The sequence below is a fragment of the Magallana gigas genome, chromosome 2 (genome assembly GCF_963853765.1).
Source record: "Magallana gigas chromosome 2, xbMagGiga1.1, whole genome shotgun sequence".
Lineage (NCBI taxonomy): Eukaryota > Metazoa > Mollusca > Bivalvia > Ostreida > Ostreidae > Magallana > Magallana gigas.
Window position 1 is genome coordinate 38,875,770 of NC_088854.1, and position 24,071 is coordinate 38,899,840.

The following is a 24,071-nucleotide window of genomic DNA, read 5'->3' on the forward strand; positions in this document are numbered from 1 at the left end:
AGAACTAAACACCCGGCAAAGCAAGAACGCTTTGATCCTAAATGAATTTTTAGCCAAAACCTCTACATGTATTTACTGTTGCCATTTTAACTGAAGGTTGCGAAGATTGTGGGTAATTGGCCCATAAAACTAATCAGATAAGTGTTTTCCTGGTCGTAGATTGGCGTGACATAAAATTATGCTGTTTTCCTTCAGCTTAACTTTAGTTTTCTATAAATAACTGCAACATACTTCTTATTTATTTCTTATTTATTTATTTATTTTTTTTTTTTTGGGGGGTGAAATGTGAAACAGAAACGTGAAACAGAAAGAAATATCTGAGTGTAGCGGTAAAATATTTTTTTTGGTATATCTCAATTTTTAATCAATTTTTCTATTCATCGATATCTGGTAAACCACCACCTGATCATTTATTGATTTTCAATAATTAAGCCTTCTATTAATTCATGAATTTTGCGGTAATAAAAAATCAGACAGTCACTTCTAAAAAAGTGAGAATGTCAACATTTTATGGAAAAGTTCGGGCGTGTACCATTGACTCATTGAATGATTGCTGGTTGATATCATCTATGTAACCACCTAGTTACATCAAGTAAAGGTAATGTGTAAATACCCGAGTTCAATTATAACTCATCTATATAAATGATTTGTTTATTTATTTTTAAATAAGGCCGAAGGAAAAGAGGGACACATTTCTTTCGCGTGTGCTATTTTCATATTACAAGCTGAGAAGAATGAAGAAGATGCAATTAATTATTACAATGTAATTGGTTGATTGCAATATTAATATATGAATTTTACTTTCAGGCATGCAATTTCTAATCTCTCTCTCTCTCTCTCTCTCTCTCTCTCTCTCTCTCTCTCTCTCTCTCTCTCTCTCTCTCTCTCTCTCTCTCTCTCTCTCTCTCCTAGACTGACTCAAAATACAAGTCTGAACCATTTATCAACTCCCACAACACGCACACCCTTAGCTATTTGCGAATGTTACAAACTGATTCTATTTGTGTTCCAAGTGACTGTTGACATAGTTTAAAACCTAGTAGATAACGTTCCTCATAAGTACAAATTAAACTCTACTTAATGATAATTGCTGTTGATAGCAAGGCTTTGCGTTTCATTCATTCTACGTTCACTGTGGGTCACCTACTTGCGCCATATTCAAGTTACTACCCAAGTAGAATAATTTCTATACTTATCAGTAAGTAAATACTACTTAAGTAACATCGTTCAATTATCCTGCGAGTCGGATAATTTACATAACTAATGTGCATATTGCTGCACTTAATGATTGCTGGCATTTTGTAAATACATGTACGGATAACGAGTGTTTCTGGATGTTTATGTGATATCACGTGATTTAAACTGCATGAGAAAGTAGTGCTTATTTTAGAACCAACTATTTGTCCTTAGCTTGTCGTTTTAATTTGTTTTCCAAAAACATGTTGTATTGCCTTTTCCGATACATTGTCTTAATAATCATTATTTAAGGAATAAGGAATCATTCTTTGAGTATTATGAGGTGATAATTTCGGTCGGGGCGTGGTCAAATCCAATAAAGCCCGAAGGGCTTTATGATAGATTTGACCACGCTCCGACCGAAATTATCACCTCATAATATTCAAAGAATGATTCATTATTACTTATATTTATATTATTTCCAATTTTTACATTTTAAAACAACACATTTTTAAAACCACTATTATTTTATGTAGCAAAAGCTATGTATTGCTACGCGGCGCAGCCAATACCGTTTTTCGGTTATGCTATAAGACACGCCTATTTTGTGCCACTCATGTTTTTTGAAGTTTTTGGGTTATAGGGTTCAAAATTAATTCGTTGTGTTATCACAGACAAAGACAGTTGAAAATGTAAATATAATGGTTTAAACACAAGTTCTAACAATTTACGAGGTTTTCATCTATAATTGACAAACAGTTATTATTAGAATTTATCATATTATATAAAATCTACTACTTTATCATATCATAAACCTAGGAGGCTGGGAGGTCTACCTTTAAAATTTTCGAGAGCATTTTTTTCAGCAATTAACTATTATTAAGTAAAGAAACATTCCTAACATTTGAGTATTTGACTATGAGCTCTCCTTTTTTAGGAGTTCAATACAGTATAAAAATGGTCAGGACAATCCATTCCTCTTAAAACAAAGAAAATTAATTCTTCTGAATATGTAATACCGTTTTGAAAGAAACAAAGATTTTGCTATCCACACATACGAAAGCATATTAAATTGCTGCTATATTGACACTGTTATTTTACAATTTTTTTTTTTTACACTTTTTTAAATGCGTAACATTTACACTTGAACGAAGGTGTAAATTTTTCACTTTAATCTGTAAATTTACCAAACAAGCTGTAAATTTTACAATGTAGTATGTATATTGTGTATATTTTACACTTTAATCTGTAAATTGTACCCTTTATCTGTTTTTACACTTTAATCTGTGAAGTGTAAAATATAAGTATGATTCAAAGTGGCTCTAATACAGTTTCGTATACGCCATATGTTAGATTATGTAAAACATGAGTATCAGTACTAGATAAATGTTTCAATAAATACAGCAACTGATCAAACGTAATATTTCTTGCGGCTGAATAATTTTGCCATAAACAAAGAAACAATGCAAAACTTAACGTAGCTCGCGGGTTTGCTGACGTCACAATAGGAATCGACGTAAAGAGTTGACCGTCATAGTAAACTCAATTTTTTTTAAAAATGACAAATGAGATATTTAGAAGTATAAAAGAAAATATTTTAAAAAGCTTATATGCGGTTTATGACTGTTTATACAAAGATTTATAATATCAAGTGCTGAAAATTTAAAGATGGCACATACATTGTCATATTTTTTTCTATAAAGATAAAGAATGAGTGTGTGTTAGAACTCTTCCATTTAAAGTCATGTTTTAAAATAGAATGTATGCATTAACTCCGCTTTTTTTTTTTTACAATTATAACTTCCGTAATCTGTACTACCGATTAAATTCTTAAATTTATTTTGGCTTGAGATAACTGTTTTATTCGATTACTTAATCATAATGTCAGTAGTTGCCTGGCATTTTATTTTTGCATTGATTGACTCAGAGTTTCATGAAAACAAATACAGCAATTTTCTGTATCTTTACAGTCTTACATTAGTTGCATTTGATAACATTCACAATAATGTCTAATAAACATTTACATGTTCTTAAATGTGTTAAACAGCTAGTCTTGGCAATAAATGCATTTCAATTTTGGTGTTCTAAGAAGTAAGGAAATGATGACGTCAGATTAACGTCGTAATGCAAATATAAGGTTTCGAGAAATCTTTTAAATCTTTAAAGTTTTTTTGCCAAAAATTGGCAGAGAACACATACTGATATTTTTTTATGAATTGATTCATAATTATCTCCTCTGTTTTTGTGTTGAGTATGATTAATTTCGTCTGAATCGTTTAAAAGTTTGGAGCATAGTTTTGTAATGCGTTTCTCGATTAAAATGTGCATTTTACTATTTATTTCATTGAAATGGCGTTGCTTGATTTTATTAATGACACTGTATTTGAAACACGATAACATTTTTACCGCGCAGACGAATCTTAAATAAATTTTAGAAATAAAACTATAAAACCTATGGATCACGTGGACAAATTTTCAAGGTAGGTTTTCTCACAAGCAGGTAAACCCGCGAGCTACCTTAAGTATATATAATTAACTTTGTAAAAATAATGCTTTAGTTACCAAGCTTAAATATGTCCAAACTATGTGTGAAGTATATTTGTTACATGTGTACCATCGTAACTTTGCCTAGCGATAAAGAAATTATCTTGCTGGGTACAACCATCGCCGAAAAACTTGGCAATTCTTCTGACATTGTGTGAAAGCTTAGTTTTGGGGATTCTAACACAAGAAATATTGCAAGCAAATTTAATATTAATGAAAGTGCTGGTCATAATTGCTAAAAACCCAATAAAACTAGAATGTATTCAATTTGGCCAGTTGTTTTTTGTTATTTTGTTTGTTTGGTTTTTTTTCATTTTAGGGGAAGGATGTTGTTGTTGTTGTTTTCGGAAGGGGATGTCTCCCACTTTAAAGTGTGTTTGTTACATAGAGCGAATTCAGTAAGTTAAAAAGTATAATGTTAGCTAGTCTAAATGTCATATTATTGATTTCAAGTTAAACCAAAAATTTTGTTTGTTTTAAATTGAAATTTGACCTTGAAAATTCGAAGATGAGGTCAGGATAAAAAAAAAAATTGGTAAGTGTTCAGCTACCTTTTATTTCTTCTACTTGTATATATGATTTTGCCAATTTTTCAGAATTTGACCATGAGCTGGTATTTCTAGGTCAAGGTCAAATTTGTCCATGCAGTGCACCTCTTTTAAAAGTCACCTTATTTAATTATGTTAAAGGTTTCACGTTCTGACCTAACGGATGTTTGAGTTAGGGTCCAAACTAGAAGAAGGAAATCTGCAAAAACAAAATGTCTCCCCTTCCAAGGGAAGACATAACAACAGTTAATAACTCTCTTAATTCAACCAAGCGCCCTCAGCTCACACTCTATCCGAATAAAAGTCGATTCGTACAAAAACAAAATAAAAAATGCATATATATCAAGAGACTCGGGGGCCATATTTCTAATACAAGCAACGACACCCAAGTTTGACCCAGGGGGTTTACATAGTTTACTGTATGATCTTAAAATCTATTTTGCATACACTGAACCAAAGTTCTAAGTGTTAACCCAATTCAATGCATTGATTTTATGAAATAAATTCGTTTTTTGGCTTGCGATTTTCACCCTCAAAGTGGTTAGGAACGAAGTAGCAATATTGACCTCTGCATGGTTGCGATCATTTGCTGGAAATCATAAACACTTCCGGTTTGGTTGAGTTTCCCCTAGAGCTTTCAGATAGCTGTTGGTTGTCGATGGAAATGGCGATACACTTATAGCATTGAACCTAAACCTGACATAAACGTTTAACTCATGTATATTTATCCAAAAATTTTTGTATCCAAGTAAAAACCGTAAAAAACAAAGATACCTAACATCATAAAGGAGATTCCCCTTTGAACGGGCTACTGTATTTATCCTGATTAATCTCTGTTTATATTTCATATTCATCGCCAAATCAATCTACGAGAAATTCCTATTCTTTTATGGGGGTAAACATTTCTTGAAATGATTTGTTTATGCCAAGAATTGACCAAAACTGCTGTCTGGGGTTACAAAACCTTATATGTTGTTTTGTCTGCAAACTGCGCCCACAAGAAGAACAATGCCTTTTTAATCATTTAGAACTGCACAGCTGCATGCAGACTTAATTTGAACATTTAAAAAATCTCCAAAATATGAAAGGGATTTTAATGCCCGGTCATTGGTGCCCACTTTACAGCCATTTGTTGAGAAAAAGGTTAAATCTTGCATGCTGACGTTGTAGCTTTGTCTTGAAATATGGTAACTATTCAAGGTCACTGGAAATCCCGTATACATCTATATACCTACATGGAGACTTTTGGTTGGGTCTGAGCAAGATTGGACCAAGGAGAATGAAGATATTGTCTGAACAAGCCTTAGAGATCTGAAATGACCTTGAACTAGAAAATTAGGGGGGTTTTTTTTTCATTGCACATCCCTTACCTATATGTCTTCTTGTGGTATAATCTGAGTGGAAGAGAAATTATAGTCCAGAACCTGATATTATATGGTGTGTACAAGGATTTTTCAAAGCCGTGTGATTCAACCCTGATCTTTGTCTTTGACCTAAAAACTTTGTTGAAGGTTACTGCACATCCTTAATAAAAATGCACAGTGTGGAAATATGACAAATATGGCCGTAGGAAAATAATATATGATTTGAACTAAGATTGATTTTACACTGCTACTGTACGTACAAGCAGACGTTTGGTAAAATCTGAACAAGACTGGGCCAAATACATGTATAGAGAAAATATTGTCCACCAAGCAATTTTGTTGTCTAAGATCTGCTATGAATTTAACATTTGACTGTGTCTCACTAGATACCCTTCAAAAAAAAAAAAAGGCACTTTGCTGGTTAACTATATATAATTTGTTAAGGGGAATAATGGCTCTGGACAAATGTTGTCAGGCAAACGGACACCGATCACCAATCATCACCCAACCCCCCGAGAACCGTGCATGGAGTACTGAAACTAAACTTACTTTTGAAATTGAGCTTGAAAGCGTAAAGATGTTTTAAACGTGATGTAGTTTCTTAGAAACTAATGGGCACTTCAAATCCAAATTTTTAAAGTACTGTTTCAGCGTTGTCCTTGGTAATGATACTTTGATACTTTTTTTTAGAAGTTGTGAAGAATAGGCACCAAAAAAAGAAAAAAACAGTTCCACATTTTTTCACAAAGGTGGAATAGAGACTCTTTTTCAACCAAAATTATTAAGCAAAAGTAGCACTGTTAAACCTTGAAATTGAAAAAATGAACAGACAGTTTAACCCTTGGCAGTTTCTTTATTTCCATTAATAGAAGTTACACACGCACACACATACAAACTACAGAAAACTTCATTATTCTACAAAAATTTATATAGCCTAAAATGACAGTTTGAGAAGATGAACACTCTCTCGCAGACCCTCTCTGAAGCACAATTATCAGCAAACAGATATCCAAAAAGCTAGTCCATCACCTTTTGTAATATATTTGAGGTACATTTAGAACTATTGGCATTACAACATGCCAAAATTTACAGTACAATTTTTCACAATTATAGTTAAACTGTTCATTCGAAAACAAGAAAAAAATTTCATCAATAACATAAGAGATCAAAGAAGCTGCATATTGAAAATAAAATATGTGTCCTTAATTACTGATCACATTTTGTGATGTTTTTCCGGTTTTTTACAAATCGGTAAAATATATATTAAAATATACTGTATATACAGTTATAAAATATGTATATATAAACATGAGTCTTCTGGAAAAAAAAGCGTGTAACTTAACCTTTACAGGATATGGAAAGGTAAATGAACAAATACAGTTACAAGGACTACAAGTTAAAATGTGTAAACAACTTTCTATTAGAGAGGTCCATCTATCTATAACATAAATTCACTACCAATATAATCCAATGATATATGTATATATCAAAATGCCCTCATGATATACATGGACTCCTATGCAGATGTCGGGCCATGGTAATATTTCATCAGATTAAATTGTTTGGGATGTTGTCAAATGAATTAACAGCTTCCAATACTCTAGTTAATGTACTTGCTGATGCAGCTTTGATGAATAAAGACCATTCTAATGCATTATGCTGTCCAGTGAAACTGAATACTTGTTATTTTACATACAGTCACACAAATTCACTTCATACTGCTTATGGAAAGCACAAAAAATGTCAACACAGCAAAAAAAAAATAAAAATGATCAAAATAAAACCCAGCATTGTCTTATCTTATTATCACCACCTGGCACCATCTCCCGTCCCTTACATGAACAAGATTAACTGATTATGCTCAACTTTTGCAAATATATTAAAGCAAAAACGTCCAATCACAGCTGTCCATAAACTGCCTTTAACTGGTTCACAACTGAAATTGACATTTACCATAAAGTCAGTGCCATGGAAACTGTGCAGAGGTTAAAAGGTCAGTCACAAACATTAAATTTACATACTGTCACTTGGGAATAAAAGTGGTGTACAATAAATATAACCAAATTTAAAATAAAGTATGTATAATAAAACCAATTAAATAAAAAGCTGTTACAAGTGAGTTTCAATAATTTAAAAATGTCATACATATGAACGTAACAGTTAATGGATATTTAAACAAGTATCTGACCATTCAAATACATGCATAACACAGAAAAACAATTCAAATGTTTGTGTCATTCTAACAGTTCATATATGGGTGTACATTAGTATATTGTCGAGACAGATCAATGTAGTACATGCAACAAAGTGGAAAAAAAAACAATAGCACATACAATACATACATGTACACATGTACTAGATTGGGAAGCATTTGTAGAATTTCCTTATGATGATATCCCATGTACAGGTACATTATTTAACAATCTTAAAGGAGTCCATTATAAATTACTAACTAACAATTTTAAAAACAATATGCTGTTGATGCTACTTGTTTTAAATACCCAGCAGCAATCTTTGAGATCGTTCGTTTCCATTTTAAATGCATCGCTACTGTAAATACTTTCAATAACAGGACCCTATATTCATATATTTCAATTAATAAAATGTTCATGTTTCTTATAAAAGCTGATAAAAATAAACAAACAGAACACAGATGACAAAATCCCAAAGTGCAGAAGCACCAAGCAATTGATACCTGTTGTGTGGAAGAAAAAAATATGAACAGGTATAAATACAACTGCTCATTCATGCAAAGCCATCAAATGTATAACATCTCTCACCCTACACATCTAAAAATAGACAAGAGCCTGTGAAATTTTTTGAAACAAGAACACATTTTACTACAGTTTGTTTCAACTGTACAATTAAAAGGAAATTATTATAAAAATCATTTAAAAGACATGATCCCTAGGACACTAAAAATTTGACGTGTCATAATTTTTATCGTTTCTAACTTTTAAAATACATGCAGTTTCAATAACTCAATAAAGTTCTGTCTATGGGTAAAAGCATGTGTGAATATTAAACATAGAGATAACTCTTTGTTTAATTATTAAAACAACATAGCCTATGGAGAAAGGCTTTAACAATCTGTATTAGAAAAAAACAATAACAAAAATATTGTTAATGTCACGAGAGAGTGGTAGAAAAACAACAGGCGAAACATTAATATCATCAACAACCGACAAGTTTGTTGTTTAAGCTAGCAACGTAACATGGCGAGTGTGTGGAGATTCTGTTTGCGAACACATGGTGATTCATGTCCATTGAACATAGCTACTAGATGTGTGATAGAAATGGAATATCTACGAAGGCGACAAGTTTCACAACGAGAAAGTGGGGACACTTCGCCCCAATGCGGGGCTTTAATTATTAAATATTAATATATATATGGTGATGATTTATCTATCCTATGGATCTTCATAAACTTTTCCTTTCTTCGGGCATCACCATACACAGCTTCTGAACAACTGCCGACATTTTTTCTGTGAAGGAAAGCAAAAAAAAAAAGAAATTGAAAGTCAAGATACGCATGAACTGTATCGGTAATTTCAATATATTTTACATATAAAAAATACTGTATATGTAAATGGAAAACTATTTCACATTATTCTTACCATCCATAGAAAAATAACCTGTAAGTTAATTAATTTATCAAATAATGCTGCAATGTTTACAACCAATAACTTCAAAGCATTGAACCTCATTATCAATTTCTTAATAATGATCATGATTTCCAATTAGAGTAATGATGTCAACTATGTTTCTTTATTTGAAAGACATCTGATAAAAACACTGACTAGAAGACGAAACTTATGTTGATGGTTGACAATGTGTCCATCAAAAGGAAACAGCAAAAGTCAACCAGTGTTGCCATTTCCTTGAGACTATGGACTATACTAAATATCTCATTGTCTGAAGATATGGAAGGTTTTTACCAAGTCAAAAATATCGACCCAATGAACTGTGAGTTTGTGTCAGCAAAACAGTACAAGGGGTGAACACTCCCCCTACAATCTACATTTGTCACAAAGCAATTGTTATAATGCACATTAAGCTACCTTAACACTGCACGTTTCCTTAACAATAAAAGTGTTCCATCAAGCATACAAGGAACAAGCAAGCTTCATTAAATACATGCATGTTAGGTTAATTAAGCAACATCAAAACATTTGCATTCAAACTTGACGGGGACTGATCCACGTATCTTTGACTCCCGGTCAAATTTCAGGTTCGGAACTTTATCAATACCATTCCATGTTCCCTTTCTTGCGAGTCTCATGTATCAATGTGTCAGACATGAAACCATCCGGAACACCTCAAACCTTATGTAAAAGGCCCGAGGTGTTTTGGATGGATGTGACACCTGAGACTGATACCAACAGAATGAGACAGTACATGAACATTCAAGTCATTTCAAAGCCAGATAGTGGACCATCCCAACATACCACCACATTTTTTGAACAGTATATAACAGGGGCACCAAAAAACACTCTCAGCATTAAAGACAAGCTTATAATACATGTAATTAGTTTTTAATTAATGCAGGATTTCATTGCAATTTGTCTTCCATGTTTTAAATTACTATGTTTATATAAACTAAAATATTAATGAAAACTTATTTTAAATTTCCTCATTTTCATTCATTTAACTACTAGCTGCAATAATGTAGCCCTCTCCGATTTTTTATATCTGATGTTTACTGGAGAGGGCTACAATTCCACAGGATCTCCGTAATGGTGCAAAATTAATTTTTTAATGCGACTGACTTCGGTCTTAAAATTTCGATTTTATATTTGACTTCCTTTAGATAAAACGATTTTTTAATTCAGGTTGAACAAATTAACCGTATATAAATCAAAACCAGATAAAACACATCAGCATGTTTACCAGTCGTCTCTTTCAGCAGCCATGACAGTTCTCGCGTGATTTTTTGGGATGTACGCTTGGAGTTTTGATGGGCTTGATAACGTGAATGACAGTGTAAATAATCGATCTTACCTCGTTCTATCACTAAAACATCGTTTCAGGAAATGGTATATAGTGGAAAATTCATATTTACCGCGTTAATTATGTTTAAAATAGGGGAATTCCTATATTCAGTTCAAGATCCGCTCCTGAATTCTCATTGGCTGTCCCAAAATAAAACCGGTCAAGGTCAGTAAACATGGCGGACAAATTCAACTTGTGTTGTTGACATACACGAAAAATAACCGATGTATGGACTATACTTGATATTTTTGGATTAATTTATGCCATAGACATCTACAATGTTTGAGTTCAGGTAAGAAATGCAGATGTTATTGTCATTTATATACGATTTAAGACGAAATCGTTGCGGGAGTGAATCACTCCCGCACTTGCACCATTACGGAGATCCTATGGAGTTGTAGCCCTCTCCCCCCCCAAAAAAAAAATCGGGAGAGGGCTACATTATTGCAGCTAATTTAACTACGTGTATTACTGTATATCCGGATTTTTTCACGTGTCACAAAATTTGCGAAAAAGGGGAAAATGTGTAGCATTTTAAATTTGCGCCAGTCATATTTGCGATTTAAAAAGTTTCTTATAGAAAATAATACAGATTATAATTTCTGCGTATTCAAAAATTTGCGATTTAAAAGACATCCTGAAAAAAGTGAATTAGATCCTTGCAAAAATTACCGGATATCCGGTATTTTCCATATTTTTTCTCTCTATTCCTTAACCCTATAAATTTTAAACCCTAAAGATGCATGGTGTCCATTATTGATATTTAAATTTTTTTGTGATTGTAATAGAAATTGCATACATGTAAAATACTATGTTTTGAAATGTCAACCTCACATTTCATGAGGGTCAGAAATTGTTAATAAAACTAATCTATAACTTTATCGATCTTATTTCAAAAGCTCCTTTTTCATTCTAAACAACAATTCTAAATTAATAGACTAGAATTTAATGCATACAACACTTTTTAAAGTATACCGATAACTTCGCGGCCTATAGTTGAGTAAATATCATGAATTAAAAATTGCAGAGATATTTTCTCTTGGGCCACAGAAAAAAACCACACACTATATATATGCAGCCAATGCACAATGGGGCCACAAATCATGTATCGATACTACTCTACAACACAGAGAGAGTGGAGTTGTCAACAAAAAGCAGATTAACTGGAGTAACAATCCGCAGATAGGAAACAGAGATAAAACATGAGGAGTGATTTACATGGAATCAGTCCTGAGCTTGTTTCTCTTCCTCTGGTATAACAACAAACAACTTCTGGAGAAACAATTCACCCTTCTCTGTAACAAGAATGAAATACAATGCATTGCACTATATCAAATTCATGTTGATGAATGATCACATTTCCATGAGCATCATGTTATTTTCCTACATGTAAAAGCAAGACAAATGAGTACAAGTATTTACTTGTATGATTTGTTAAACTAGTACTTCATCACCTATAGCTCCCTCTTGCATTGCTTCTTTCTCATTTATCTAATTGTGTACAAGCAAGCAATGGCAGACATTTATCTAAGACAAACATTTAAAACATACTGATATATACTCCATCAGTAATTTTTTCCCCCAATAAAGCAGCTCTACTTTCAGTTTGCTTGCTCCCTCTGTGTATCTGTAGACATAGCCTATTGGTGTACATAGTGAAAGCAGTGTTTTCATTACCCAACATAAAGCTTAGATGTCTTAAATACGACCCTACCCCATTCGCCAACCCCCCTCCCCCCCCCCAAAAAAAAATTACCAAAACAGTCTAACCAATAAGCCTTATTTGTGATGATAGTTTCAAGTCAGACTGGAGAGCCAACTGGACTTGCCACTGTCAAGATTCTACATGTTCAGACTTTAGAACTCAAATTGCTGTTGAAACGTTCAGTAAAAAGTTTTATACAGGTGTTGGATTAATCAAGTTCCCCTGTACATAATATCAAGTCATAACTTCCAGAAACATCATCTCTGACTTTCTGTTAATATTCTCAATATCAAATCAATACCAGCTTTTTTTGTTCGTTACAAAAACATGTATTCAATGTTTATCATCTTTCTATTCCCTGTTTGAGAATGTACATGTAATCAATTCTATTACCTATTGATTGTATCGGGCACAGATTTGTGCAGCAATGGACATACCTATAAATCTGTTGAAGTCCTTGGGTTTGCTGGTCCAGTATATAAACACGATATATACTGGAATACCAGTGGCAATGATGGCACAGCCTATTCCTATAATATCAAAAGTAATACATGTATCAAATAAAAAGTGATAAGCAAAGTTACATTTATACAGACTTATTCATTTATTTTAAACCATAAACATTGATGCTGTTTTAGTAGAAATCTCACTATCAGATTTGTGGGTCTAAAAATTTTATTACACAGGAGTAATCTCTCTTCCTGTGACCAGTGACCCACAAAAAAATGTCCTCTCAAACAGGATTATTTTGACTGCTCACAGACCAATCCTCCATTCCCCCAAATCAAATTATTTTACAGTAGAGCATCGATTCTTTTAAAGCTGTGATACATACCTGTTTCAGTTGGTATAGTAGTGAAAGGGATAACAACCAGCATTATCGTCACCAGGCAGTAGATAATGGGCCACACCAACGCAACCTACAGACAAGATACATTTCCGCATTTTTCAATACATGTATGTAATAGTGGTTATATGAAAAGTATTAGGCATTTGTTAATTGGCAAAACAGAAATGTCAGAAACTCCCCTTGCACCTTCTTTATATAATTAATAAATACATAAGTTGGCAAACCAAAAACCATGTATCAATAAAAACAATTCCATTCAATGTTTTATTTATTGCGTGTAAAAAAAAATTCTACACAATACCTTAATAGGTCTGTGTGCGTCAGGTTTAGTTTTGCGGAAATACAGTAGAGTAGCGACTGAGAGTCCAATAGCCAACCAGTTAACGAAGCTCACATAGTTAATGAGAGCCTCCATATCAGACGACACAAGATAAACCAAGGAGAAAAGCCCCTAAAACAAAGAATAATCTTTAATATAACATGTTCTTTGAATGTTCAAAGATATCTCTTTTTTTTTCAATAAAATCTTCATTTTTCAGAGATAACCATGCATAATTGAACTCTTTCCGTCACTTTCCATCAACAAATCAAATTGACAACAGAATGATGTTACTGTTGCCTCTTCTAAATCATATTCAATTTCATGAAAATGATTGGTTAGGTAAAATACAAAATCCATGTTATGATGTAGATACTTGCCATGAAAAGTACAGCAGGCATGGGGGTTAGTCGCTTCACGGACACATAGCTGAGGACCTTGGGCATGTGTCCCTCCCGTCCACCCACGAAAAAAAGCCTACAAAATCACACAACACAATTTAATCAAATAAATCTCATCAATACAAAGAGAAAGAGAAAATTTGTGGCAGTATTACAATGTTCATAAAATGATTCCTCATTTAACATCATACTGTACCTGGCTGAAGTAAAGAGGATACCATTCACACCTCCAAAAGTGGAGAGTGAAACAAACACAGGCATGATCCACCACATTATTCCGTACAGTCTTTTAGAGAACATCTACAATATGCAATTCAAGACTGTAACAACCATTAATTAAGAACCATAGGTTTTCAATTTTAATTCTAATGCCAAAATAGGGTTCTAATTTACCGTTACTCATCAATTTGTAAAAAAAAATTATTATATTAACATTTTATCGGTAGTTCCTTTAAAGATGTTCTCCATTTCTGTCAATTGTTAAAATGTGTGTATAATTGTTCTTAAATGTTCATGTTTAACACACACATGTATACACTGGTAATGCATGTCCGTGAAGATCCATCAAGTCAAAAAGACTTAAAGTTTTTGATTTAGCTGAAGTAAAAAAGTCACCTTATTTGGTCAAGAAAACCCCTGGGCTTTCAATTTTAGCAAATACCATAGACTAAACCCTTGTTGTCAAGATTAAATTCAAATATATCATTTGCAAGAATCAACCTTTTGAATATCCCTGATTATCAGGACTAGAGCAAATATAAAATTCTACCAACCAAATTCACAAAATTTCTTAAGTGTCCAGCCTGAATTGTTATCTTTTAGTCAAAATTGAGATTCAAGGTGTGACAAAATTTGACTTCACCCATGTACCGGTACACAAAAATGCCCAGTAACATTCTAAACATTAGGTTAGATGTACTTTTAAATCTTTAATGAATCAAAATTTGATTGAATACTTCATAGTAACATACTTCAGTCAAATCTAATTTCAAATTTGTCCATTTATTGGGGGAGAAGGGGGTATAAATTTAAAATACATGAAGAATTGTTGTTCTTTTAATTAGCATGAACTGATTAATAGGGGAGTTAGTTTGTTGGTTATATATGTTCCATACAGGTATTTCCAGTTCTCTTTACATATACTGGGTAACTAAAAGTAATTTAAGTGGGAAAGAGTTTGTTGTGTATGTTTTTATGCATGTACATCAAGTATTTTCCTTCCTTTTGGCATATGGACCAATACTTACAACTGCTACAGCAGCTCCTCCTAGGATTTCAGGGGGAGTAACTGTGGTGAAGTAAGCCACATTGGCCAAAACATAAACCACAGTCACAGTGATAATTGAACTCCATATAGCCTTAGGCAAGTTCCTACAAAAGAGGGAATGTTTATTATTTATCAGGACCAGAAAACAACCAGGAAAAAGGTTCATTGAAGTATGCTGGTGATGGGTAAAACATACAGAATCTGCTTCAGTTGATATACACACATGCTTTAAGAAATGATGTTTGTATTATATACTATAACTACAAAGTTGGAAGATTGAAGAAAGGGGCTGTTGTTACCATGTTACCATATGATTTTGTCCATATATCAAATAATCAAGATGAAATAAATGAGAAGAAAGACAGAAAATATATTAATTGAAATTCATCATACACTACGCTTGCTCATAATATATTTGTTACATGCTCTAATTAATCGGAAAAATAAAGTAAGGGCTCAGAATCCATTTTCTGAACACAAGAAAGGGCAATACACACAGGGACCAGTATTGAGTATGTACATGTAAAACTCATTATTCTAGGGGTTGTTTTTTTCTCTCCCTCACTTCTGCTGCAAATTAGCATTTTCCATTGTCGGCACCTCCCCCCTCTCCCAGCTAACACAATTTTTTTTAAGCCAAGAAGTGAATGACCTTGATTTAATCCTCAGTTTCCTACGTAAATACTGTAATCCACGCATCCACCACCTAGCTGACAAAAACATTTGGTCTGATCGTCCAATTCATAAGGGAGGAACTTTCTCCCTATTTATCTACGAAATATTTGTCTTTCCTTGACCATGTAAACAATTTGTTGACAGAGTACTTCGTGAGTAAAGAGGCTAAAAATGCTACCTTATTAGATGAAATGAGAGCTCAAAATGGGGAGATTTCATTACAGATGAAAATTACATTAATTTAGTCCTATTCTTTTCTTTTGTTCTTATTTGTTCTTTTTGTCAATTACGAAGTCAATGCATGCGTAATTTGCACTTGCTGCGTATTTCCTACAAGCATAACAATTGTTTATAGTGGGGTCAATGTCTTATAGCAGGCTGTACTGGTTTTAGGAAATTGGGCTTCTATGATTAAGATTACATGATATTTTCAAGTGCTTTCGTAAAAGAGAGAAGTATTTTATACCATTCACCTTGCAATCATATTGTGTCTGTACAATGTATTACATTACACAAGCATTTATATAATGTCAGTGTAATTACACTTCAATTCAGTACAACCTTGAAATCTGATTTTGGGGGCTGTGGTGTTGCTCTTTGAAAGTCATCCAGGATTTGTGCTCTATTAAACTTATATATACATGTGGCCCACATGTACCCCTTTAGGCTTATGTCATAAATACAGGTGTATAAATCTATAGGTTTCTGCACTAATGTCATCACAGGTGCACAATCGCAGGTAACACACTTTATGCAATAGGATTTTCTAAATATTCCATGGATAGTGTAAATGTGTCATTTATTGATAGAATTGTTTTTAATATATACAAGATACTGTATACCTACGCAATCTTCTAATTATTGGTATACAGAAAGATAGCAATAGTTGTTATAGTGCCAAAATTTATCATGCAAAATATCTGTTTTGACATTTGGGACAAATGAGGCTCTTATCTTGTAACCTAAATCAATCATTTTGGAGCCAAGTATTTGGGGGGGGGGGGGGGTTTGATTTTTCTTTGTACTCACTTGAATGGGTCCTTCAATTCTTCAATCAATGACATAGTTTAAGTAGTTCCTGCAAAACAAAACACAATTTCATTGTAGTATGCTTACAGTTTCTTATAGTATGCCAGCAACATATAGCAGCTTCCCCAATCTAATTTGACATGTCATAACCAGTATGACCCACATATGCCATGCATTAATTTTAATTCAGGTAGATGTACTAAGGTGAGTGTCCTACATTTTTAGCATCACTCACTGCCACCTCAGGTATGTTAATTACCCACCAGGTCAACCTGAAATATCTCTGCTTATCATGATGTACAATGTAACACAGAGATGACCATTTATTTGACCATTCATTGGAGCAGGCTTTTAATAAAAAAAAAATGCTTCTGTCAGCATGTACAACACATTTCATTCATTGAGCTGTCACTGCACAGCAATGATGGTAGTACACTTCATTAAGTTAATGTATGCCAAAAAGATCCTTATACAGTACCCCTAACCCAGCACACCTACTTTCAATCCAATTTCTATAAAGTCTAAGATTACTTAGATTTTTCATTTAAAAACTTAAAATCAAATTGCAAGCTTGTTTTAGGAGAGCTAGGTGTGAAAAATTCACTTTTTTCTTTAAAAAATTTCTATTTTTCATGCCCGTTTTAGTTTTAACTGCATGGCCATGTCATATATTCTCTAACCAAATACATGCACCAGATAACATAATTCAAATTTCTTTCATTTTTTTTTATTTCAAATCTTTAGTTATTTGTTTTCTCTTTGTAATAATATGAGCATGTATGGATACAAATGATGGTAGTCTGCAAGCCAACATATTATAGTACATCTTCAGGCTGGTATTTTTATTATCTAGAATCAGTCTGCAAAGTCATCTATCTACTACACTTACAAGCTCTTTTCAATCAGTGCCAAATACTGACTGTTAACTAGGGTACAACTATGCAACTATATATTGTGAAGTCAAACATTTCTAATTCAAACTGTCAGCTTGTCAAATAAATTACATGCAATTGTAAGAATGTAATAGTGCCCGAATTCTTGTCCTCATTGGCAAACTGAATACATAACCCTAAGGTGCTTACAGATATTAATCAGTCTCTGGATTAATTCTACAGGTAACCTGCTTCAATCAATAGGAATCAATCAGATTTACTGGCAGTCTTGTTGAAGATTAGTCTGATCGCACACTGCTAATAATCTGATGCAACAGTCGTCAGAAAACAGAGATCGTAACCTTGCGATATACCCTGGAAAAATGCCTAGCATTGAGTATGCGTATTTTAAAGTTACTACAATGTTTGCAAACATTGGTTTAAAAAAGAGGCACATGAGAGTTTCATCATCCAGTATTGATTTTTTATCTAAAGTTAAACAACCTATCCCATCGCAATTGACGCAGTTGGTTCGACCATCGATATTACGCAATAACATTACATTTTACGTACATATCTTTAACAATGCAAATGCCCTGCATACCATAGGAAGGGCAAATCTGATGCAAAGTTGTAAACATTATGTGAATCTTGTATGTTCTTATCTATTTATTGATTAAAACTATTGTTTGAGATTATTTATCCATCAAAGTGTCAAAACACAATTGATTTCCAGCAACTGATGCTCCCGAGAGACAGGCTTTAATTCCCCCGTTTCAAAACACAAGATGGACATTCATCTTCTTGGACTGTCTACATGATTCTCAAGTGCAAGTCAATTTCTTGAAGTAGAGCACTCTACAAAATCAGTCCTCTAAATATAATCGGCTTGGATCAGAATAGTACTGCGTTGAAGGTGAAGAGTTATCTGAGGCCACAATGCGTAGATGATATAGCCAACAACAACATTTTATAGATCAAGGACTTCAACGTAGTCCTAATCTAGCACACTTACTGCCGATTGCCGTGCAAGTCTGCAGGTCTCTAAGTCTAATTATTAATAAAATTGTCAGCAGAGACCTGTATAACATGAATCTGGTACATAAACTGGACATTTACACAACATCAGATTCCAACTATATGAGACTTAATTTAGTTTGAATTCACATACCTTAACAAAATTATCTTTGTAGTGTACCATTTAACTGCTAAGAAGACTTTCATTCAAACTCTTTGTGCCACATCCTCTCTCTCTCTCTCTCTCTCTCTCTCTCTCTCTCTCTCTCTCTCTCTCTCTCTCTCAATGTAATATGAAACAAGCTTACCATCCATTGTAGGCAAAGAGACCTTGATAAAAAGCCACACTGATTTTTCCTATGTTGGTTTCAGTGTTAACGAAAGGATCCATAAAGTACTCATATTCACCTGAAAAAAAATTAATTGAAATGATATCTTGTAACCAAATGCACAACAACATTCTACAAGGTGTATTCATCAGCATAGATCTAAAAGGCGCTGTTAGAAGTACCAGATTTTTTAAAAATTCTATTTGATAATTTACAACAAGTTCCACATACAGATTGTATTCAAAGAAATAAATACTTACAAGTTCTAGTTCATTATGAACCATATTTGAAAACTGATCTAATTAATAATTACACTGTGAATGGAAAAAAAAAATAGCATGCTCAAAACTTAATGTGTACATGAATCAGCAGAGATGAGATAAATGTAAAAGGTGCTATATACATGTGATTTACCCTAATTTGAGTATGTTTACAGTTAATGTGTATGCAATAATTACCAGCGCAGTCAGTGCAATGCTTTAAATATCATTCATTCATAATAATTTTCTATTTTATATTCAAAGATTTCAGATTCAAAATGGACATGCATTAAAATAAGGCTGAAGGAGAGGATATACATGTACATATCAATTAAGCATTGATCCACACAGCTGGGGGTACTATACTATAGGTGATGATTTATGAACAAAATCTTTGACCTCCACATGGAAAATTGTAGGTGTCTAACAAATACGAATGATGATGGAAAGTTACATCAGAAAGCCGGTTTTGGATATCAAAACCTTGTTTAGTTTGTCAGTACAACATAATCCATCATGACCATGTGACACTTTTCTAAGTATCGGTACTAGCACAATACAAAGCCCCGTCCTTTGTGTGGAAGTTTTAATACTGGTTTAATACGCAGGAAGAATTAAGAGAGAATTATTCAGGATCTAGAATTCATACATAATAGGTGAAAATATTTAAGACGAAACATAAAAGATCCTCTGTTTTGTGATGATAAGGCTTTAAAGGATAAAAAAAAATTCAACAAGACCAAACTTTTAAAAATCTCACAATTTTACCCAAGCTATCTTTAATGAACTTGCCAGGTCATTTAAGTTACCTATGCAGTAACTGAACACAAAAGGCACATGTTTTAAGTCAGTGATGTTCTACAAGTCGAATCCTGACATGAACATGTTCAGTTAGAAGTAAGAGGACCAAGGCAGTCTGACAACAGGATACACAGGATTAATACATCCTGTGTTCTTTCGTACTTATCGTGTTTTCCAAGTATTCCAGATTTCCCTAACTGTCGCATTCTTCAAACCTTACATAACTTTCTACAAAGGGGTTTGACAATAACTTAGACACAAATGAACATTTTCCATGGATTTATGGGGGTATGGTATGCATGGCATTAAATTACATTTATATGCAGTACATGCCATACATGAAATGCATCAGGTAGTAAGAATACAATGTGTTAAGAAAGATTAGCTGCATAGTCTTGTCATATCACAGCAAGATCAAAGAAGAGAAGCTACAATGATTTAACCAGGCACTGCCACAATACAACATCCCTCTTCTATAATCCCGTCAGCCCCCTCACAGCTGACGGACATCAAACTATTAATTTTTTTTTCCGCAAGGACACAAAAGAGTTAATTACGTGCTCCGTTCAACTTTCTAGTTTATACTTCCAACAAATCACTGCATGCCCAGCGACATGGGTGTTAGCTTTTATAGATGTTGTTTTGGCAAGATTGTGTTTCCTTGTCGCTTTTGTGTTATCGTGGGTACAGGGATATATTATACAGGAACATGGTTACCAAAATGAATAAGATGTATACTATTAACATATGCCATATCTGTCAGAAACATTTCAATCAGTCTCTAATTTCTAACAAAAATACCCTCCTAGGGGCGGCTGATGCTTGAGGTTACTTACCCCGCCCGATCTGTACGAATCCTGTGATGATGATGAGGGCAAGGGCCAACATTTTGGCGTACGTGAAGACATCTTGGACGCGAGTGGCCCACTTCACACTGGCACAGTTCACAAAGGTCAACACCACTGCAACGTACACAAAACAATGATTAGAAATTATATGTAAATCAATCTCTAAACTTAAAATTTTTAACTACTGTTAACTTCTCTCAGCTCTAAAATAGAAACTTGGGGTAACCTGATGAAATGTGTGTGATAACTACTATATCTCATTGGCAATCATCAAGAGAGATTAATTATTCACTCACATTGACAACAATTGCATATATAAATGAAGTATACTACCGGTAATTAGAATTACATTTTCTCTATGTCTTCTTCAGCTTCTTAAACTACTTTACGCATATAATACATGTGCAGTTAATCAATGTCTGTGAAAATCATCCATGCATAGCCATGCACTGTTAATGGTTTAAAGAACGGCCTGGGAATATGGGAATAAGAACTTTATCAATGAGAGATTCATTCACTTGTGCTAAATTCTTATTGAACAAAAAATATCTTTATGTTTGTTTATGTTCTGTTTGTAAACGTGGGTTCGGGGGGGGGGGGGGGGGGGGGGGGTAATCTTCAAATATGCTTTAATGCTTTCTCTGCCAAAATAATAATTCTAGTTTTCACTACCTAGCTCTACCTGCTGTAAAGATTTAATGTGTACGTGCAGGTTTTCTCTTTTTATGGTTCATGTCTTCTGCACTGTCTGTAGCACTAAGTGCAGAGCATGTTGAGGGCAGAAGCATTTTAATAAAAACATGTGTAGATTTTTCTAGCTGTTTCAAACTCCTGTGAAATTATTGTTGGCATTTTGTTCAATATTTATGAAACATTCAAACAGGCAAGGCATTAAATATGTAAAAGAATTGATAATTTCTTAATATTACCAGTGCAATTAGACTGCATGATTTTTTTAGATTTGCATAATTATGTAAATAACTAAACTCGTTCATCTGTTCTATTGTCAAACAATTTATTATTCATATTCTCTCAAAATGATATGCCCAACCCATGGGGAAAAAAGTACAAAATTCCTATTGCTAGAACTATATTTCCTTGAAATGGTAAATTAAAATTTGATGTCCTCCAAATCATGATATAATCAATGTTATAAATCAAAGTAGAATGTATACGAAAATTCAAACAAAAATTACTTCAAGTATCATTTCCTGCTTTCTTTAAACCTCTATAAGACAAAACACCTACCCAGAATGTGGCTCAATAAATGACTCAAAGTTAGTCACATTTCAGTTTGAGAAATAAGTAGAAAAGGGAAGTAAAAATACTTGAACGAGACAACCCATTAAGCATTAACCACCCAAATTTAAGGGAAAAAACTTCCTCACAGTCTACATGACAACAATCACAATTCAATTGTTCTGAGAAGTGATGTACAAATGAAACAGGGGCTTGAGAACTACCAATTATAAAATTGTTTCCCCCAAATCAATAAATGAATCGCTTAAGGCAAAAATCACAACTCACTCTGACAAATAATTTTGCTAATCAATAGATTCAAATATACATATACTTGTCTTAATCATTATGTTAATGAACAAAACATTATTACTTCAAAACGTATTATGAAACACAAATTACACAATTATAATTATTTTTCTTCTAATTATCACTCAGCAATGTGGTTATTCTTTGATGATCATCATGATGCAATATTCTTGTTTACCTCGATCTATTAAGTTTATACAGCTGTTTAGTGCGGTTGTGATTTTCTTCGAGAATAATAAGATTGAACCCTGGCATGAACACACTTTTGTAGTGATAAAACAAGATGGGAGTGATGAGCCCCATCTTAACAAATTAACAAAACATATAATGGCAGTAATATGGTATATACAACATGGCCACATGTGTATATTGCATCATCACAATGTCAAGGTCATATTCTACCCACGATCATGCCTTAAGGAAGAAGAGAGTTTGAGGAAATATTTTCTATTATTCTACTAAAACTTACATATGCATACAGCAGCCAGGAGACGGACTGCCACATCTGGCTGGTCACAAGTGGGAAACAAAGGTTCTATCACATAATAGGCAAACGTGAGGGCTACAATGGCCTGCGAGCACGGTCTCACGATCATGCATTCTACCCAGAGTCGTAGAAACGCAACAAACGGCCCAAAGGCTTCGTACAAGTAGGCATAGTCAGCTCCAGACTTTGTGATCATGGTACCCAGTTCGGCATAACAATATGCCCCAATCATAGAGTAGAGACCACACAGTATCCATACTATTAGAGACAGTCCCACGCTCCCGCATCCCGCTAAAACACCCCGAGGGCTGACGAAGATACCCGACCCAACGATACTTCCGACGATGACGGTTATTCCGTTTAACAGGGAGATCTTCGGTTTCAGATTAATCGTTTCGTCTTCCTTGGCCTCAGATGAATGGTCGGAACCCTGATCCACTGGTTCAGCTTCGTTCACTTTTCGGTAATCCTTTAACTCGGCCATATCTTAAAACAATTATTACAAGTGTTACGTAATTAAGTTATCAATTATTAAAAAGTTATAAATACGATCCACAGTTTGAATCACCAAACAAAAGGTCTGTCCACTTCCAGCCTCAAACACCGCGACAAACACTATGCGTGACTGCAAACACAAAACATAACCACGTTTCAAACTGAATCTCGAGCCCGAAGTTTTTTCTCCATGCACCGGTAACCTGCATGAGCCGGTTTTGTTGTGTTTTCCAACATTATTTGGGTTATGAATCAGCAAACAAAATTTTGCGTTTCTTGTGAAAATTTAATTCAATCCACCCGTTAAAAACACAGAGAGAGAGAGAGAGAGAGAGAGAGAGAGAGAGAGAGAGAGAGAGAGAGATTTACTTTTTATGTATTTTTCGTTTCTTTTTGCTCCAATATAAGTTTTACTTTAGTCAGCTTTGGTAATGCATTTTATATGTACTGGTTTTCTAAAGGTCTCTAATTTGGTAACAAAAGGGTCACTGCGCAAGTATTTACGTTGTTAAAATAGATAACGGGATAGGGGCACTTATATAGT

The 24,071-nt window shown here is 33.7% G+C and overlaps 1 protein-coding gene across 1 annotated transcript; it reads right to left on the bottom strand.

Annotated features, from left to right (window-relative positions):
- Nucleotides 1–11,842: 11,842 nt before the first annotated feature.
- Nucleotides 11,843–23,677, bottom strand: LOC105327291 (large neutral amino acids transporter small subunit 2). The gene is given in 12 exon segments (XM_066076478.1): nucleotides 11,843–11,919; nucleotides 12,767–12,859; nucleotides 13,165–13,249; nucleotides 13,481–13,630; nucleotides 13,879–13,975; nucleotides 14,096–14,199; nucleotides 15,147–15,270; nucleotides 16,871–16,896; nucleotides 16,898–16,919; nucleotides 19,068–19,167; nucleotides 20,986–21,111; nucleotides 23,015–23,677. Coding segments are annotated over 12 exon segments (1,500 nt in total). The 5' UTR covers nucleotides 23,517–23,677; the 3' UTR covers nucleotides 11,843–11,848.
- Nucleotides 23,678–24,071: the final 394 nt, after the last annotated feature.